Source organism: Eretmochelys imbricata, chromosome 2 (assembly GCF_965152235.1).
Source record: "Eretmochelys imbricata isolate rEreImb1 chromosome 2, rEreImb1.hap1, whole genome shotgun sequence".
NCBI classification, from domain to species: domain Eukaryota; kingdom Metazoa; phylum Chordata; order Testudines; family Cheloniidae; genus Eretmochelys; species Eretmochelys imbricata.
In genome coordinates, this window is record NC_135573.1 from 168281727 (window position 1) to 168300908 (window position 19182).

Consider the following 19182-nt stretch of genomic DNA (forward strand, 5'->3'; position numbering starts at 1 on the left):
AAATATGAGAGAAGCTCGTTTTCAGTTGTTCAATAAATCAGGGATTAAGACAGTTTGCTGATACATGTAAACAAATGGTTTAAAAGAGATCTGCTGCAAATTTATTTAGTTGCAACTTGCAAATCCTGACTAAATGCAATCTATTATATAGCATATGTTTTATAGTAGTGCCTGATGGTGACAGCCAAGGATTGGGGCTCCAGACACTAATCATTTGAAAAATTACTTCAACTCATATTCCATCAGGTGTATGAAGAAAGGAATGAAAACACAAAACACTAGCAGTAGTTAGAATTCAAATGTAATACCGCGACTGTATTTCTGAATAGAAAAGTTATTCAGAAAACTAGATTATTGCACTTTTCTACATAATATCTTATAAAGGTAGCCACATAGCTTCCAATAAAGCAGGTCAAGAACATATTTTTCCCTGGGCGGATGACATTTCTTATTTAAAATTTTCGATCAAAAAAATGGACCTTTTTCACAAAAGCATATTTTTGTGGAAAAAATTCTGATAGCAAATTGTCCACCAGCTCTAGTTTGCAATATCTCTTCTGATACTTATCAGCTTGCACATAAGTAGAAAACCCTCTAGCAGCAGCTGGTGCTTGAGATGGCTTCCAGTCTGACACCAAGACCATCTTGCTGTTAATAACCCCAAATGAAGAAAAGATTCCATCTCGGATCAGTTACTTGGTTCAAAAATCCATACTCAGGACAATCATGAGGGTATTACACAAGCGCACACACACACACACGAGCTGAGATTTTCAAAACTGTTTCCCGGATTTGTACATTCAATTCCCATTAATGTTTGGGAATCTCATCCATATATTTTTTTCAATATATGAAAACAATAAAATAATATCTGACCCCCAGAATGTCTTATAAGGCAAAAGAGCCCAAGGTGGTTAAAATGACCTGCTGTTCCACAAACTATTACAGCTTATTATGAGTTAACATATATTCTATAAAGTACACAGTACTATGTAATCAGATGCATACTGCTTGATTCTGAAATCACTGGTAGCATTGACACTGACTTCAATGAGCTTTGGATCTAGCACATAGTAATATTACTGACTTAATTATATTTTGCACCTGTATTCTTCAGTACTATATAAATCTAAGAATTTATTTTAGGCTGAAACATGGGCAGTACTGTTAGCAAGTGGAAACAAATACAATTTTGAAAACTATATCTTTGGCAGTATATTCATCTATAAAAGTCTTCAATAAAAAGTTTTTAATAATATAAAAATATTCTTATTTTCCAAAAATTTGAACATATTTGAATTATAGAAGAAAAATGGTATAAAATTATCTTAAATCCAATCTTTATGAAAAAATAAAGAAAAACAATTTCTGAAAGTGTTGTGTTAGGAGAAACTTATCAAGTGTCCAGAGGTAAATCAGAAAAGCAACTGCTTGTTATTAAGAGGTAAATTAAACTGCAACATCAACTTGGAATTCTCTATGCTTCATAGCTACACGTACAACTCCACCAGCACGATACTGAGAGGCAACACACTAAACCAGTGAAACACAACAGGCTAGCTCTTCAGCGAGGATAAATAAGCATAACTCCATTTAATTTGATCTAGCAGCAGATCTGGACCTGCATCTTCAGACATTTTCACTGGCTGACAATACCCTAAGAGCAGCACATTGTCATCTAGCAGCTTCTGAGAGTTGATTAAATCTTTCACGCATGTCACATACACTACAAAATATCAGCAATGTTGGGGGTGTGCCTGGGGCTTCCTTACAGCCTGCATTATTAGCCCCTGGTGGGGCACTGGCAGCAGCCATAATTTAGAGCAGCCTTAAGGCTTCTCTAATTTACTACAGGAGACCAACACCATCAACCTGGCCTGGGAATCATGGAGCACAAAGGTGGCTTAAAGCTACATCTACATCCTCCCTCCAGTCCTGAGTTGTACTGCTTGCTGAGGATCAGAGATTCTACAAAGTTTCACTCAAAACAAAGCAAGTGAAATAAGTTTCCAAGTTTAGTTCTTTATATACCATGATCATTATAAAAAGGGTTTTGCTAACTACCTATCTTACCTATTTCTTGGCTTTCAAAGAAGGTAATGAAAAATATTCCTTGCCCAAAGGCAGTTGTAGACAGAAAGCACTGCAACAATAGAAAAGAAACAGGAGATGAACATAAATAAATCTCCATTAACATATCGTGTGATGTAAATAACTATGGCACTGTTCAGTGCAAATGGAGAAGCAATGGACCTTTCAGTTCTAGAAAGGTTAACAATCCCATCTTTCATTTACCTTTTTTGAACCTGAACAATATTTACCTGCATTTTGCAGAAATGTGCTCTCCAAATAAAAGATTGTTATGTATCAGGTTATTAATATTTGAAGGCATTATTTAAACGCTATCACAATTTATGAAGCATCATAAATCCTCCATATATTGCAAATATATAATGCATAGCATTGGAAAAGTGGCTAATGCAATTTATTTTCTGTAGTAAGTGAATGACCTTAGAATTCACAAGAGACAGGCTGATGGAACACACATTATACTGTACAATGGGCAGCTATTCTACTGCAAGGAAATAACATTTTATTTCCAGTGGAGCAGTATAAATTGCACCATACTGCAACAGAAAAGTACAAAATGGAAAATGACTAACTTCAGTGATGTAATGTAACAAGGATGGAAGAATTATGGTAAATGGAAAAAATCACTAACCAGCATCAGAGGGAAATAAATCATTACTAAATACTGATAAAGTATATGCATTGTTGTATGAAAAACGTTCTATAGTTTGAAAGTCAGCAAATCCAATATGTTTCACATTGTTTAAAACAGAAAGGCAAAATTCTGCCAGGGGCCTGGAAAACAAGTATAACTTGCCTCTCTCTCAAAGACGTACACCACTACAGATGTAGGCCCCTGATCAGGCAAAGGCTTATGTACATGCCTATCTTTATACACTGTGAATAGTTCTATTGGCTTAAAATAAACACATGGATAAGGCTTTGCAGGAAGAGAACACACAAGATAGGCAGTGTATTTAAATATACAAATGTATTTGTCTTATAGGAGTGCCTGGAGGCCCTGAGCAGGATCCATTGTGTCAGGCACATTTAAAAAACCAGCTTCTGCCCCTAAGAGCTTATGTCATTTGCATACGATGTAAAGACAGGTGGATAATACAAGTATATGGTGGGGAGGACAAGGTAAACATTGAAACAACCGAGGTAGCTCTCTCAGCCTACCCCATGAAAAACATGGTCTGGAATGATGGCTACCTGCTGTGTGACCAAGGGCCTGATTCAGTTCCCATTCTAGTCAACAGGAGACTCATCACTGTATATTAGTGTTCTTTTTTTTCCCCTCTCTGGAGAGGATTAGGTATATCAAATAAAAAAGAGGAATCTTAAAATACAGTAGTAGGAGTAGGGTTTGTTTGCTTGCTTGTTTGTTTTCCTTGAATTGGAAGGAGGTCATGTGAGCTAACATAGCTATGATCCTGACTTGACAGTACCTCCAGAATAAGGAATACCTATTCCGAGAATACAGCAGTCAGGAGAACAAACATTGCTTAGATCAGACCTTATCAGAGATTTTCATTGTGACAAAAGGAGGGTGCTTTGCAGAGCACAGTGAAACACAAAGCAGAGGATAGGAAAATACCACCTAGGAACTCTAACCAGATAATGTGGTAAAGTAGTTCATGAATAGCTGTTTGAATTGTAATTTATATTGTAGAATAGCGAACATAAAACAAAATTACGAAACATGATTTTCAATAGTAGAATTTTAAAGGAAATCTCATTCCTCTCCCCATACATAGTACCCTCTGCAAAGAGCAGGATGGGCAATATGTATTCTTACAGATCTGTTTGTCTTGTAGTTGTATTTTAAACAAAGGAGCGATTTCTATAGTTCACTGGTAAGTTTTATATTCATTTTTTCTGCCCAGGATAATCACTAATCCTATAATGGGATGTCAACCACTATTTGAGAGCACATTAATTTTCCAAACTATTCTTTTTTTTTTGTAAGACTGTATCATGCATGTGCATTGGAAATAAGGAGCCTCATGGTTTCCATAGGGTTCTGCCAATTTCTTGAACATTCATTCTAGATTCCACTCTGTTGTGTTCAAAGCTGTATTTCTCGACTGGTTTTCTATCTAGGAAAGCCATGCAATTTCAGTGAGATGTAAGAGCAAAGTAGGAACATCTGGACAGGAGAATGAGGGGATTTGCTAAAGGTCACATAATTATGGAAATGAATCGATCAACAGTTTTTAAGAAGAAATACTTACTGTAATGATCTGAACGGCAAAGCTAAGTTGGTTCTCCAGGACCAACAAAACTATGTAAGGTAAAAAGCTGATCACATATATAAGGCTGGCACAGAGAGCTGCTGTATTGGCACTGCTAAAAAATGCACCCAGGAGGTAGCTTAGCATAACAACCGCCACTCCAAAATCGAGGATGAAGAGGAAGACTAGGAAGCCATCGCTGTACACAATGATGCCGCTCACTTTTAAAATAATGACCAGAGCACAACTGCTTATAGTGAGCACAATGACATTCTCCAGAAACCAAGCTAGGAAATGAATGGCAGGATTCACACCCATTGTCTTCATATACTACAAGAGCAGAGACACGTTTTATAATTAGTCACAACTTTTTTTAAAAAAAATTAACCATCAAGAGATATGCACTAGCCTCCCAAGTGACCATGTAATCCTATTATCCTTACCCCTGTGTTATACTTTTCCCAATCTCTCCATATGCTGTTAACTCCTTCTGTTGCTCTCATCTTAATTTAAGGCCCAATTCTGTAGACGCTTGCTTTTGAGCATAATGCATATGAGTAACCCTATTGACTCCAAAGGGACTATGCACATTCATGAGCAAGCGTTTGCAGGATCAGAAACTTATATTGTAACCTCTCTTGGGTAGAGAATCCACCTTTATTCTTTCAAGTGCCGTACACATCTATGTCATTAGTATAAGATAACAGTAGTAATATAAAAGCACTATAACCATAAAAATAATGAACGACTATGAATGATTATCAGACACAGACTAAAAGTGCTATGCAAAAAAAATTAGAATATTGTAAAAATATGAAACACAACCTTTCCTTTATTTTTGCTGTTTTCTTGCTGAACTTAAAGGCAATTTCTGAAGAGAAAATGTGCTATTTCTCATCCAGAAGTAAATTTGGGGAAATTTACAATTTCGCCTATCACAAAATTTTGCAAAGGTGATAGCAAAAAGGACAAATTTTCACCATGAACTAATCTTTTGCATACATTCGTGAAACTCTCAGATTTAACATTGCTCATATGGCCAGAAATAATTGTCACATGCATCTGAGCCCACCATTCTAAAAGAAACCACTTTGTTTTGGATTCTAATACACTATTTCTCTAGTGTTTTTCCAAAAGTCACCTTGAAAACATTGGTGAGTTAATACTTAAAACACCTCTGCAGAATAGATAAGCCCTGTTTTACACATTGGAAAACCAAAGTCTAGAGATGTTAAATGATTTGCTCAAGGTCAAACAGGAAGTCTTCAGCAGAACCTAGAATAGCATTTGAATTCTTGTGAGTTAAAATGTTGTTATATCCATATCTAAATATGTGGCTTTTAGGTTTTGATCCTGCAAAATACTGAGCAACTTCTGAGTGCCATAAACTTGTCTCCTTGACTTCAATTTTAGCTGTGATTATTTGTCTTTGTAACTGTTATGCCTTCGTTTTCTCTGTGTACTTTAAATCCCTAAAAACTAAAATCCCCAGCCATTTTTACTCAGTTCAGAATACCTAAAGGAGACCCTACTTTTCTTTTTTGTTGTTGTTGTTCTCCTAATCTAAAATAAAGGTAATTCTGAATGAAAGTATGTGGCTGCTCTTTGAGGATGGATAAACATAACAGCAATTGAAGGCATTCAGCACCATGGAAGATTGGGATCTCTATCTGCAAGACTTGGTTCAAAGAAAGGTGCTCGGCTTTAAATTTCATAATTCTGTCATTCACTGCTCTCCTTTATTTCAACAGAGATAAATCTCTGCAGACCAATGGGACTCCAAGAAATATCCCTGTGAATCTGATTTGGCAGCTGAAACTCAGCTTAAGAACCCAGGAGAGAGTGAAAGACAAAATAGATGCATTATTGTTCACAAAACCATCTCTTCTAAAGTTTAGTGTGCATTTTCGGTATACCCCTCTAAACCAGTTTTACAATCAAAGGCTCAGCTAACTCTTACCTCTTCAAGATGAATCTCCCTCTCATAAACCCGTTTTCGGACCATGCCAGCAACAGATACCATCCATGCTAACATCATTATGAATGGAAAAAAGAAACCAATATTGTTCAAGAACCTGTTCAAGCAAAAATATACGTGTAAGACTCAAAGGAGAAAGATGTCAAAATAGAAAGTTAATATTTTAATACTCAGAAAATATTACAATATATAAAACAATTATTGAGGGTATGATTTTACTCAAGACTAGTAACAATACTTCCTTTGCTGCTACTAGTTAAACATGTGTACTATAATTTAATGGTAAAATATAGGATCAGTATATAGGAACATGTAAAGTGTATCTCCAAGACAGTGACACTGTATTTGTATTGAAGAAGAATAAAAGTCCCAAATTATTTTAATTTTTGCAAGGTGCTAATTGCAAATAAAGATATTTAGAGTGCCTATTATGTTTACAAGGCAAATTTTGTTCCAGTGTTTGTGGCTTGCATTTCAGTTATCTACTTTTATCTTTTGTTTGTATAAACTAAACACTTTGCAAACCAACAGACAGATTCTCAGCCTCTGCTATCCATAGTAGAGGGGATAAATCGCACATGAGCTGGTTTCTGCTGCCTGATCATTGAGCTAGTCCTAAGATAGCTCCAGCCCCAGTGTAATTTGGAAAATCCTTTGGGCTGCTGTAAAGTACACGTGCTGATAAGAGCTCCCAAAGAGGACTGTCTGCCATATAGGAATCTCTCAGCGTCCTTTTACCATATCCTCTTCTCCCTCTATTCTTTCTGCCAGGAATGGCAGAATGAGATGCATAGGAGCCAACCACACTGGTTCTATGCCATAATGGGGCAATCACCAGTTAGGAAGACCTGACAGCTTCCCAACCCCTTTATACAGCTCAGCCAGATCACAACCACACTATTGAGAGTGCAGCACTAGGTTCAAAAGCAGGGCGTTTACTTACAGGTCACTGGTGTGGCATGGATATGGCATAGCTTGTACTTGTATTTCTGCCTCAGAGGCATCTGCTCCAGCGTGTACTGCAATGATGGCTTTTTCAATCATGTCTTGAAGTGGAACAAAGATGTAGTTGTATCTGAACCCATCACCTGGCAGGTTTTGGGGATGGGATTTCCACACTGGGTTTTTTATCAGATCTGTTCTCATGCTGTACAGAATGCTAGTTCTAATTGTATATGAAATGTGTTGTGAGAGGTTGCCAGCAGAATCTTGTCTGCGTCTCCTGTTACTTGAGGTGTTGAATATAATACCTGATCAAAGAAAGGAAAACAAAATCAAGAAGGTGTTTCATGGATTGGAAATAAAACTGGGTAAATAACTGATTTATCACTATCCATTCCAAAAAAATTTAAAATTTTAAAATTGTTATATTTTACCCCAAACAAAAAATTTTCGCAAACCAAAAAGTTTTAAAAAAAATTTTCAGGTCAAACCAAATATTTTGTTAAAACTTTTTAACATATATATATTTCAGGTATATTTCTAAACAAGATGTTTTGAATCAAAAAATCAAAATGTTTCATTATGAAAATGTCAAAATAATTTTTTTTTAAATTTTTTTTTAACCATGATGTTAAAATTGACACATTTAAAAAATGTTTCAGTCAACAAGAATTTGGTTTTTTAGCAAAAATAACAAGTCTTTCATCTGGAAAATTTTGTCCAACTGTAATTGGAAATGCTACAGATTTTATATTCCTGTCTTTTTTATGTCCTGTGTCTTATGTTTCTGCTAAGATGCTGCCAATGAATAGTCAGTCATCCATCTTCAAAAAGGCCACATTGTCTTCTTGTAAAGAATGTGGTATTGGTATATTACTTCCTTCTACTGTAAACCTGAGATTCGTACTGGTGGGATTCCAGCACAGAAACATGAAATCCTTCAAGTCTATATTCATCACCCAATGCATTTTTTTTTAAATTACCAGAAGCACCTTTTACTGTTAATGTTAACACAGTTAAAGAGCTTGATATTTTATCTTAGTACTTAGCCTTCTAAGATCTAGAATTACCCTCTTTTCTGTGGGCCTGGACAAAATCTTAAGAAAAACTTCCTTGTACTTTGTCCTCTAGAACTTGTTCTCCAGACTTGCTTTCTGAAGCTGGTAAGATGAATTCAGACAGAGTACCAATAGACTAGGTTCCTCCTATCCCTTTTACTCTGCTATATTTTCATTCTTGATTAAGAGAAAAAGTTGCCCTTGTCTTCTTTTAAAAGGTGTGGTGGGATATACAAATCACACACTGGACAACAAAGGATTAAGGAGCTGCTCTGGGCTCAGCCAGCCCTACCCACTACATCTCCAAGAGAGTCACAGGCTGGAGGGGAAGCTCAAAGGTAGCAGAACAGCTCACTTGTGGGAAAGCCAGGGAAGACAAAGGACCTCTACCTTGCAGCCCTTAGGAAAGACAAGATCTCACCTATCAGGTGAAGGTCCTTCCCTGAGGGAAGGGAGGACCTACTTTTGATAGATTACGTAACATGTGCAAGATCACACAGGTTATCTGTGGCAGAACTGGGAATAGACCCAGATCTTCTGAGTACTAGTCTTGTGTCTAGATTTTAAATTGGTCTCACCCTCATCTCTGCTTTACCATGACTTCTCTTATAACTCCTAGGAGCCCTGGGGCCTTCAGTGCGGAACTTCGTCAAATGCACAAATTAAAAATTAAAAAAATGGATAAAAACCTACCCCATTGACGTCCCTGGCAAAGCACCTATTGACTTCAATGGGGCCAGAATTTTATTCTCCTCTCCAGGGAGTGCTATGTACCGGGAGGGAACAGTTCAGGCAGGGAAAAGAAATTTCTACAATGGTGAATGACTGTTCTCTTGCTTCCTCTTACAGCCTTATCAGCACAACAGGCAGATTTCCAGCAGTGGAGGAGGCATTTCAAGGAGGTGGGACAGAGACATGACAGAAGAAATAATAGAACTTACTCAAGAATTAACTTAGTCTGTGTAAATGAGCTGATTTGAAAGTTACCTTCTTAAGCAAACAGGCTTCCTACAAAGATTAATTTTCTTAACTCTCTTCTGCAACACCAAAGGATATGAAATTTAAAAATCAGAGGAGGAAAAACTAGGTGATGCTGTCTTAAAAAAGCAACGAAATAGCCTCTTTTGTATATTTTGTTTTCAAACCTTTTTATTCTATGGCTTCATTCCACTCTCACTGTATATTCATAGAATCACAGAATCATAGAATATCAGGGTTGGAAGGGACCTCAGGAGGTCATCTAGTCCAACCCCCTGCTCAAAGCAGGACCAATCCCCAACTAAATCATCCCAGCCAGGGCTTTGTCAAGCCTGACCTTAAAAATATCTAAGGAAGAAGATTCCACCACCTCCCTAGGTAACTCATTCCAGTGTTTCACCACCCTCCTAGTGAAAAAGTTTTTCCTAATATCTAACCTAAACCTCCCCCACTGCAACTTGAGACCATTACTCCTTGTTCCATCATCAGCTACCACAGAGAACAGTCTAGCTCCATCTTCTTTGGAACCCCCTTTCAGGTAGTTGAAAGGAGCTATCAAATACTGGAAGAGAAGATTGAAGGTCTGGAGCAACAGATAACGACCCTGCATTGCATACGAGAAACAGAGGATTTTCTGGACAAAAGTCAGGATATGCTTCTACAGGCACAAAGCTCTAAAGATTTAGAGCAGGTTGCACAGCGGAGCCAAGAGGCCAGTGAAGAAGCTTGGCAACATGTGACCTCCAGAAGAAGAAGGGGGAATGTCCAGGTTCCAGCAACGCGGACACAGGTAACTAACCGCTTTCATGTTCTCTCCACAGGTACCGTTGCGGAGAGTGGACCAGATGATATGTCTGGGGGGAGAAAGCAGAAGGAGACTCCGCTGGTTGGAAGGCATGAGATGCGCTGTCCTGAGATGGGGGGTTCCACGACCACCACTCCCAAGAGAAGGAGGCGGGTGGTGGTGGTCGGGGACTCTCTACTCCGGGGGACTGAGTCATCTATCTGCCGCCCTGACCGGGAAAACCGAGAAGTCTGCTGCTTGCCGGGGGCTAAGATTCGCGATGTAACGGAGAGACTGCCGAGACTCATCAAGCCCTCGGATCGCTACCCCTTCCTGCTTCTCCACGTGGGCACCAATGATACTGCCAAGAATGACCTTGAGCGGATCACTGCGGACTACGTGGCTCTGGGAAGAAGGATAAAGGAGTTTGAGGCGCAGGTGGTGTTCTCGTCCATCCTCCCCGTGGAAGGAAAAGGCCTGGGTAGGGTCCGTCGAATCGTGGAAGTCAACGAATGGCTACACAAGTGGTGTCGGAGAGAAGGCTTTGGATTCTTTGACCGTGGGATGGTGTTCCATGAAGGAGGAGTGCTGGGCAGAGATGGGCTCCACCTTACGAAGAGAGGGAAGAGCATCTTTGAGAGCAGGCTGGCTAACCTAGTGAGGAGGGCTTTAAACTAGGTTCACCGGGGGAAGGAGACCAAAGCCCTGAGGTAAGTGGGAAAGCAGGATACCGGGAGGAAGCACAGGCAGGAATGTCTGTGAGGGGAAGGCTCCTGCCTCATACTGAGAATGAGGGGCGATCAGCAGGTTATCTCAAGTGCTTATATACGAATGCACAAAGCCTTGGAAACAAGCAGGGAGAACTGGAGGTCCTGGTGATGTCAAGAAATTATGATGTGATTGGAATAACAGAGACTTGGTGGGATAACTCACATGACTGGAGTACTGTCATGGATGGTTATAAACTGTTCAGGAAGGACAGGCAGGGCAGAAAAGGTGGGGGAGTAGCACTGTATGTAAGGGAGCAGTATGACTGCTCAGAGCTCCGGTACGATACTGCAGAAAAACCTGAGTGTCTCTGGATTAAGTTTAGAAGTGTGAGCAACAGGAGTGATGTAGTGGTGGGAGTCTGCTATAGACCACCGGACCAGGGGGATGAGGTGGATGAGGCTTTCTTCCGGCAGCTCGCGGAAGCTACTAGATCGCATGCCCTGGTTCTCATGGGTGACTTTAAATTTCCTGATATCTGCTGGGAAAGCAGTACAGCGGTGCATAGACAATCCAGGAAGTTTTTGGAAAGCGTAGGGGACAATTTCCTGGTGCAAGTGCTAGAGGAGCCAACTGGGGGGGAGCTTTTCTTGACCTGCTGCTCACAAACCGGGAAGAATTAGTAGGGGAAGCAAAAGTGGATGGGAATCTGGGAGGCAGTGACCATGAGTTGGTTGAGTTCAGGATCCTGACACAGGGAAGAAAGGTAAGCAGCAGGATACGGACCCTGGACTTCAGGAAAGCAGACTTCGACTCCCTCAGGGAACAGATGGGTAGGATCCCCTGGGGGACTAACATGAAGGGGAAAGGAGTCCAGGAGAGCTGGCTGTATTTCAAGGAATCCCTGTTGAGGTTACAGGGACAAACCATCCCGATGTGTCGAAAGAATAGTAAGTATGGCAGGCGACCAGCTTGGCTTATCAGTGAAATCCTAGCAGATCTTAAGCATAAAAAAGAAGCTTACAAGAAGTGGAAGGTTGGACATATGACCAGGGAAGAGTATAAAAATATTGCTCGGGCATGTAGGAATGAAATTAGGAGGGCCAAATCGCACCTGGAGCTGCAGCTGGCGAGAGATGTTAAGAGTAACAAGAAGGGTTTCTTCAGGTATGTTGGCAACAAGAGGAAAGCCAAAGAAAATGTGGGCCCCTTAATGAATGAGGGAGGCAACCTAGTGACGGAGGATGTGAAAAAAGCTAATGTACTCAATGCTTTTTTTGCCTCTGTCTTCACGAACAAGGTCAGCTCCCAGACTGCTGTGCTGGGCATCACAACATGGGGAATAGATGGCCAGCCCTTGGTGGAGAAAGAGGTGGTTAGGGACTATTTAGAAAAACTGGACGTGCACAAGTCCATGGGGCCGGATGAGTTGCATCCGAGAGTGCTAAAGGAACTGGCGGCTGTGATTGCAGAGCCGTTGGCCATTATCTTTGAAAACTCGTGGCGAACGGGGGAAGTCCCGGATGACTGGAAAAAGGCTAATGTAGTGACCATCTTTAAAAAAGGGAAGAAGGAGGATCCTGGGAACTACAGGCCAGTAAGCCTCACTTCAGTCCCCGGAAAAATCATGGAGCAGGTCCTCAAAGAATCAATCCTGAAGCACTTACATGAGAGGAAAGTGATCAGGAACAGTCAGCATGGATTCACCAAGGGAAGGTCATGCCTGACTAATCTAATCGCCTTCTATGATGAGATTACTGGTTCTGTGGATGAAGGGAAAGCAGTGGATGTATTGTATCTTGATTTTAGCAAAGCATTTGACACGGTCTCCCACAGTATTCTTGTCAGCAAGTTAAGGAAGTATGGGCTGGATGAATGCACTATAAGGTGGGTAGAAAGTTGACTAGATTGTCGGGCTCAACGGGTAGTGATCAATGGGTCAATGTCTAGTTGGCAGCCGGTGTCAAGTGGAGTGCCCCAGGGGTCGGTCCTGGGGCCGGTTTTGTTCAATATCTTCATAAATGATCTGGAGGATGGTGTGGATTGCACTCTCAGCAAATTTGCGGATGATACTAAACTGGGAGGAGTGGTAGATATGCTGGAGGGCAGGGATAGGATACAGAGGGACCTAGACAAATTGGAGGATTGGGCCAAAAGAAATCTGATGAGGTTCAATAAGGATAAGTGCAGGGTCCTGCACTTACGACAGAAGAATCCAATGCACAGCTACAGACTAGGGACCGAATGGCTAGGCAGCAGTTCTACGGAAAAGGACCTAGGGGTGACAGTGGATGAGAAGCTGGATATGAGTCAACAGTGTGCCCTTGTTGCCAAGAAGGCCAACGGCATTTTGGGATGTATAAGTAGGGGCATAGCGAGCAGATCGAGGGACGTGATCGTCCCCCTCTATTCGACATTGGTGAGGCCTCATCTGGAGTACTGTGTCCAGTTTTGGGCCCCACACTACAAGAAGGATGTGGATAAATTGGAGAGAGTGCAGCGAAGGGCAACAAAAATGATTAGGGGTCTGGAACACATGACTTATGAGGAGAGGCTGAGGGAACTGGGATTGTTTAGTCTGCAGAAGAGAAGAATGAGGGGGGATTTGATAGCTGCTTTCAACTACCTGAGAGGTAGTTCCAGGGAGGATGGTTCTAGACTATTCTCAGTGGTGGAAGAGGACAGGACAAGGAGTAATGGTCTCAAGTTGCAAGGGGGGAGGTTTAGGTTAGATATTAGGAAAAACTTTTTCACTAGGAGGGTGGTGAAACACTGGAATGCGTTGCCTAGGGAGGTGGTGGAATCTCCTTCCTTAGAAGTTTTTAATGTCAGGCTTGACAAAGCCCTGGCTGGGATGATTTAATTGGGTATAGGTCCTGCTTTTGAGCAGGGGGTTGGACTAGATGACCTCCTGAGGTCCCTTCCAACCCTGATATTCTATGATTCTATGATAAATCCCCCCTCATTCTTCTCTTCCGCAGACTAAACAATCCCAGTTCCCTCAGCCTCTCCTCATAAGTCATGTGTTCCAGTCCCCTAATCATTTTTGTTGCCCTCCGCTGGACTCTTTCCAATTTTTCCACATCCTTCTTGTAGTGTGGGGCCCAAAACTGGACACAGTACTCCAGGTGAGGCCTCACCAATGTTGAATAGAGGGGAAAGATCACGTCCCTCGATCTGCTGGCAATGCCCCTACATATACATCCAAAATGCCATTGGCCTTCTTGTCAACATGGGCACACTGTTGACTCATATCCAGCTTCTCGTCCACTGTAACCCCTAGGTCCTTTTCTGCAGAACTGCTGCTGAGCCATTAGGTCCCTAGTCTGTAGCAGTGCATGGGATTCTTCCGTCCTAAGTGCACGACTCTGCACTTGTCCTTGTTGAACCTCTTCAGATTTCTTTTGGCCCAATCCTCTAATTTGTCTAGGGCCCTCTGTATCCCATCCCTACCCTCCAGTGTATATTATATTACTATCTGTTGTTCCTGGTATCATATTTATTAGGCATAACTGACTCCAGGAATTTGTTTAGTAGTGATTCTTCAGTTATAATAGCAATATCACTAGTTTTTATTGCTTGCATTACAGTGTTCAAGAATCACGGGTATAATTTTAGCAGGCAAATGTGGGTTTTTTTATTGTATTTTTACCATATGTGTTTTCTATGTGTTTATTACTCCCTGTCTTCCTGGCTGCCACGTCGCTGAAGCACTCTTGTAACAGGGAAAATATGGGAATGATAGTTTTATGAAATCAGGGGTTTCTTGTCAGTACGTATTTTAAATGAGATACTTACTTGCCAAGAAATTATTTTGTTGCATGAGCTCTTGTGCCTTCGCCTCCAATTTCTCCACAGATTCAAGATGCTGGAAGCGATCCAGTAACACACAGGAGGAGATATTTACCATGAGCTCTGCCAATAGGTTAATCTGCTCAGTCACCGAGTTGTGAAGCATTTTCTCCATCATAGACTCTGAGAAGAGTAAACACATTGGGAACTATTGGTTTCAAGGCAACATATAGAGGTCAGAGCCATGTTTTCTTGTAAATGTATTGTAGAACTATAAAATTATTTGTAAAATATCATTTAAAGGGGAGATTTTCAGAAGTGCCTAGGAAATTGAGGAGCACAAGTACTATGTTGTAGGACTATGCTCCTAAATCCCATAGATGCATAAAGTCCCTCCCTAACTTCACATTCCATTCCAGTGCAGTGAGAATGCTATGGGTATCCCAATTTTGGAAAGATTACCTTGACCATGAGATAAAAGAACAGTGAATTTTATGGGTCAGATTCACCCCTACAGGTACCAATTCCATCCCCTTGCTCTTGTGAGAGCAGATGTACAGGAGAGTGACTACTCATGGGAGAGCCAGAAGAGTTTCCATCTGGGGAGCAAGTCAGATTTGAAGTCCACACAGGACTTCATAAGAGTCATAAGGCAGGGGCTGCCAACACAAAGCCTGTCCTCCAATTTCTACTTGAGCCCAGTTCCAAACCTTGTCCTTGGTGTAACTGGATATCCTTCATCTGGTACTTCTGTGAGGAGGATGAGTGACAGGGATGTGTGTGCCTGAAAGCGGGCTTGTACTCCCGTCTTAGACTACTCAGAGGAGAGAGGACAACCTGCTTTGATTCTGCGGCATTTTCTGCCACTATCTTATCTAGCTTTTCTCCAAAGAGGAGAGATCCCGTGAACTCAGAGGAGCACAGGACTTGCTTGGAGAGATCATCCAGGGGCAAAACCACATATGCTTCCTGGCTGTTGACTTGGATGTCTGGCTGAGAATTTCATGGTCGCAAACTTCTCAGGATGCGGGGCGGGGAGGGGGGGGACACAAAAACAAAACAAACGCACAGAAAAAAAAACCCACCACCACATTTGTTGCATTTATCCCAAGTCCTGCTCAGATTTGGAGCCCGAGAGCTCTCCTTCCTCCAAAGAGGAGGAGGCTCCTGAGTCAGAGGATGTTTACCTTTTGGACTTTTTCTTCCCCCTTGTATTCTTCTGGGGCTTTTTTGACCTTTTGGCATGCTTTGCAGGCATTACTACCTGGCTGCAACCAGAGTGTAATCTTCTGTGACTTGGCTTGTGCAGAGTCTAGAGCTCTCTCGAAACCTCTCCACCTAAGTCTTCCCCTTTGGGGTTCCTTGCCTCCTGAGCAGGAGATGGAGTCTCATTATCAGCACTCCCTAATTCAAATTGGGAAGGAGGGGGGCTAGACATGAGCGCTGCTTCTCTTCCCAAGGTTCTCAATTCCCATTTTAAGATGGGGGTAGGGTGTGACAGCCCTGCTGAGGTCTAATCTGTGGTTCTTAGTCACCCCAGGATTTACAGCCTGGGTAATCTGAATGAAGCCCTCTTCTTTCTCAGAGCCTGTCACTTTTCTGTTCTGTCTTCCCTAGTTGGATTTTCTTCAGTGGAGTCATGGCTATTTGTGGAGGTAGGGGCCCCAACATGCCTGTCCCAGCTTGGTTCAGGTAACTGGAGGAAGGCTGGGCATAATTTATCCTCTGTTGAGCCTTGGAAAACTCCCTCCCCTATAGAGCACCTGTTGGACTTTGCCAACAGAGGAGCTCAGCAGGGAGATACTGCAGGAGAGGTGCTGGGTGGCTGTGACCACAACACTGAACAAACCCTGTACCAGGAAAGAGGCTTGGAAGAAAGAAAAAGCTTGTTACTGCCCCAAAATGGTTAGAAAATCATAAAGGCAGAAGGAAAGGGTGGAAGCAAATGAACTGTCACTTGACTGCTGCCATGGAAGCAGAAGATCTGGCAGCATGTAGGAGAATGAGGTGTGGCCAGCACACACTTGTGCTGCAGCTTGGAACCACCTCCAGAAACTGCAGAGAGTGGATGGGATTAGCTCAGTTGTAACAGAATTGTGGGAGATGCTGGGCTGCAGAAATCCCTGGTCTGGAGGCCCTCCAATCATTAGTGATGTTTGGATCTGGAACTTCACAGCTGGCCTCACTCTAAAATTGAACTTCCACCAAAACCAGGAGTATGAACATCCTCAACCTTTGGAGGAGTTCAGATCTGCAAATAATTTTGTGTGGATTGTGCTAATTATATTGGAGAGAATAATCACAGCAATGGGTTTACAGCACGGGGCAATTTTAACTCAAAACAATTCTTACTGCAATTGGATTTAACAGAAACTTGTGAGGAAAGTCTAACACACCCACAAAACTAGCTCATCTCCCAGCGAATAATTATTCACATTTGAGGAGTGAAAAATAGGTACTGGGAAGGCCAATGTGAGCTTCCAGGTTCTTAAAAGTTTTAAAAACAACATTTGAGTGTTTAATCCTTAAAAACATTAGGTGATGAGTTGACTTGGTCAGAGTCATTAACTCATTAACATAAGATTGGGACTCAGTGCACCTGAGTGGTGGCACAGCAGGTATTACAATGGGAAGGCAGAGAAGCAGAAACGCACTAAACAGATCTGGATAGAAGGCAGCACTGTTAGTGAAGAAGAGATGAACAAGGATCAGGAAGAGAGGCAGTTGTGAGATGAGACAGTGACAGATGTACTAAGAAGCAGAAGGCAAACCAGTATCAATGGGATGGATTCAGAAGGAACACAAGCAATGGAACAGGGGTGGGGATACCATACAAATATCTACTATTTTACCCAACAGGAAGGCACAGAAGAAATAATACTATATATATATATATATATATAGGTTTTGTAGCATCTCAGGGGCTAGAATATTCCTAATACTAATAACCTAGCACTAACAAGGTTAAGCATCCATGTATGTCACCAGAGATTTTCCCCCTAGCTGATCTTTAGAAGACCTTATTTTGAATAATACATCATTTTTTAAATTTTCTCTTATAACTTAATCATTTAAATATTTGAGCATGAGAAATATCAACTGACTTGCTACGTGCTTGGAATATTGCATAATTACATGTTTCTGTAAGTGAAAGCAATATTTCACAAGTTGCATAATTTACATGGAACCAACACATCTAAATATATAAAAAGGTAAAATCCTTGGGGAAGTTTCAGAACTTATTAAATAAAATATCCTCTCCTGCATTTTCCTCAAATAATCTAGCAATATTTTCATAAAAATAAAGGGAAGGGTAACCACCTTTCTGTATATAGTGCTATAAAATCCCTCCTGATCAGAGGCAAAACCCTTTCACCTGAGCTAAGATAAGCTAAGATAACCTTGCTGGCACCTGACCAAAATGATGAGATGAGATACTTTCAAATTGGGAGGAGTGGGAGGGAAACAAAGCGTCTGTCTGTCTGTGTGATGCTTTTGCCGGGAACAGATCAGGAATGCAGTCTCAGAACTTCTGTTAGTTAATAAGTAATCTAGCTAGAAATGCATTAGATTTCCTTTTGTTTAATGGCTGGTTAAATAAGCTGTGCTGGATGGAATGTATATTCCTGTTTTTGTGTCCTTTTGTAACTTAAGGTTTTGCCTAGAGGGATTCTCTGTGTTTTGAATCTGATTACCCTGTAAGGTATTTACCATCCTGATTTTACAGAGGTGATTCTTTTACCTTTTCTTTAATTAAAATTCTTCTTTTAAGAACCTGATTGCTTTTTCATTGTTCTTAAGATCCAAGGGTTTGGGTCTGTGTTCACCTGTACAAATTGGTGAGGATTTTTATCAAGCCTTCCCCAGGAAAGGGGGTGTAGGGCTTGGGGGGATATTTTGGGGGAAGACGTCTCCAAGTGGTCTCTTTCCCTGTTCTTTGTTTAACACACTTGGTGGTGGCAGCATAGGGTTCAAGGACAAGGCAAAGTTTGTACCTTGGGGAAGTTTTTAACCTAAGCTGGTAAAAATAAGCTTAGGGGGTCTTTCATGCAGGTCCCCACATCTGTACCCTAGAGTTCAGAGTGGGGAAGGAACCTTGACAGATACTAAGACAGCAACCTTTGCACAGCTATTTCTGGTACCTACTTTCTGCTTTGTTACTTACCTTAGAGCCACTCCTGTAAGGTCCTGAGTCAATTTTCAATGGCCTTCACCTCTGAGGAGGGACAAAGAACCTTGCAGAATCAGGTACCTTTTCTGCAGATTCTGCTACAGAATCAAATGCCCAAGAAACAGTCCTGATCCCGAGAGGTAATGAGCACTTGCAAGTAGAGCAGGTTGAGAATTTTTCAGTGAAACTTTTGGGTGTCAGAGAATGCAGATTCATTGAAACACTTTCTTGGGTACCTATTGGAATTTCTGTTCATAACCAGACAGTGAGGGAAACAGGTGCCCCCCAAAATAGCCCAGTGGTTAAGGCCTTCACCTGGATCAAGTCCCTGCTCCAAACCAGTCAGATTTGAACCTAGGTCTCCCACATGAAAGGTGAGTGCACTCACCAACAGGTTATACAGTCAGTGTTTTCCTCTCTGACCCAATGGATATTTTCCTATTTATTCAAAATGGATCAGCACC

At 41.3% G+C, this 19182-nt stretch overlaps 1 protein-coding gene across 1 annotated transcript in view; it reads right to left on the reverse strand.

Moving 5' to 3' along the window:
* ABCA13 (ATP binding cassette subfamily A member 13) overlaps positions 1 to 19182 on the reverse strand; it is a 230961-nt gene that overhangs the window by 165931 nt on the left and 45848 nt on the right. The window contains exons 15-19 of the mRNA XM_077808719.1: positions 14554 to 14730; positions 7229 to 7535; positions 6268 to 6382; positions 4308 to 4637; positions 2074 to 2143 (exon numbers count right to left, since the gene is read on the reverse strand). Coding sequence (XP_077664845.1) covers positions 2074 to 2143; positions 4308 to 4637; positions 6268 to 6382; positions 7229 to 7535; positions 14554 to 14730 — 999 coding nt within the window. The remainder of the gene's footprint in view (positions 1 to 2073; positions 2144 to 4307; positions 4638 to 6267; positions 6383 to 7228; positions 7536 to 14553; positions 14731 to 19182) is intronic.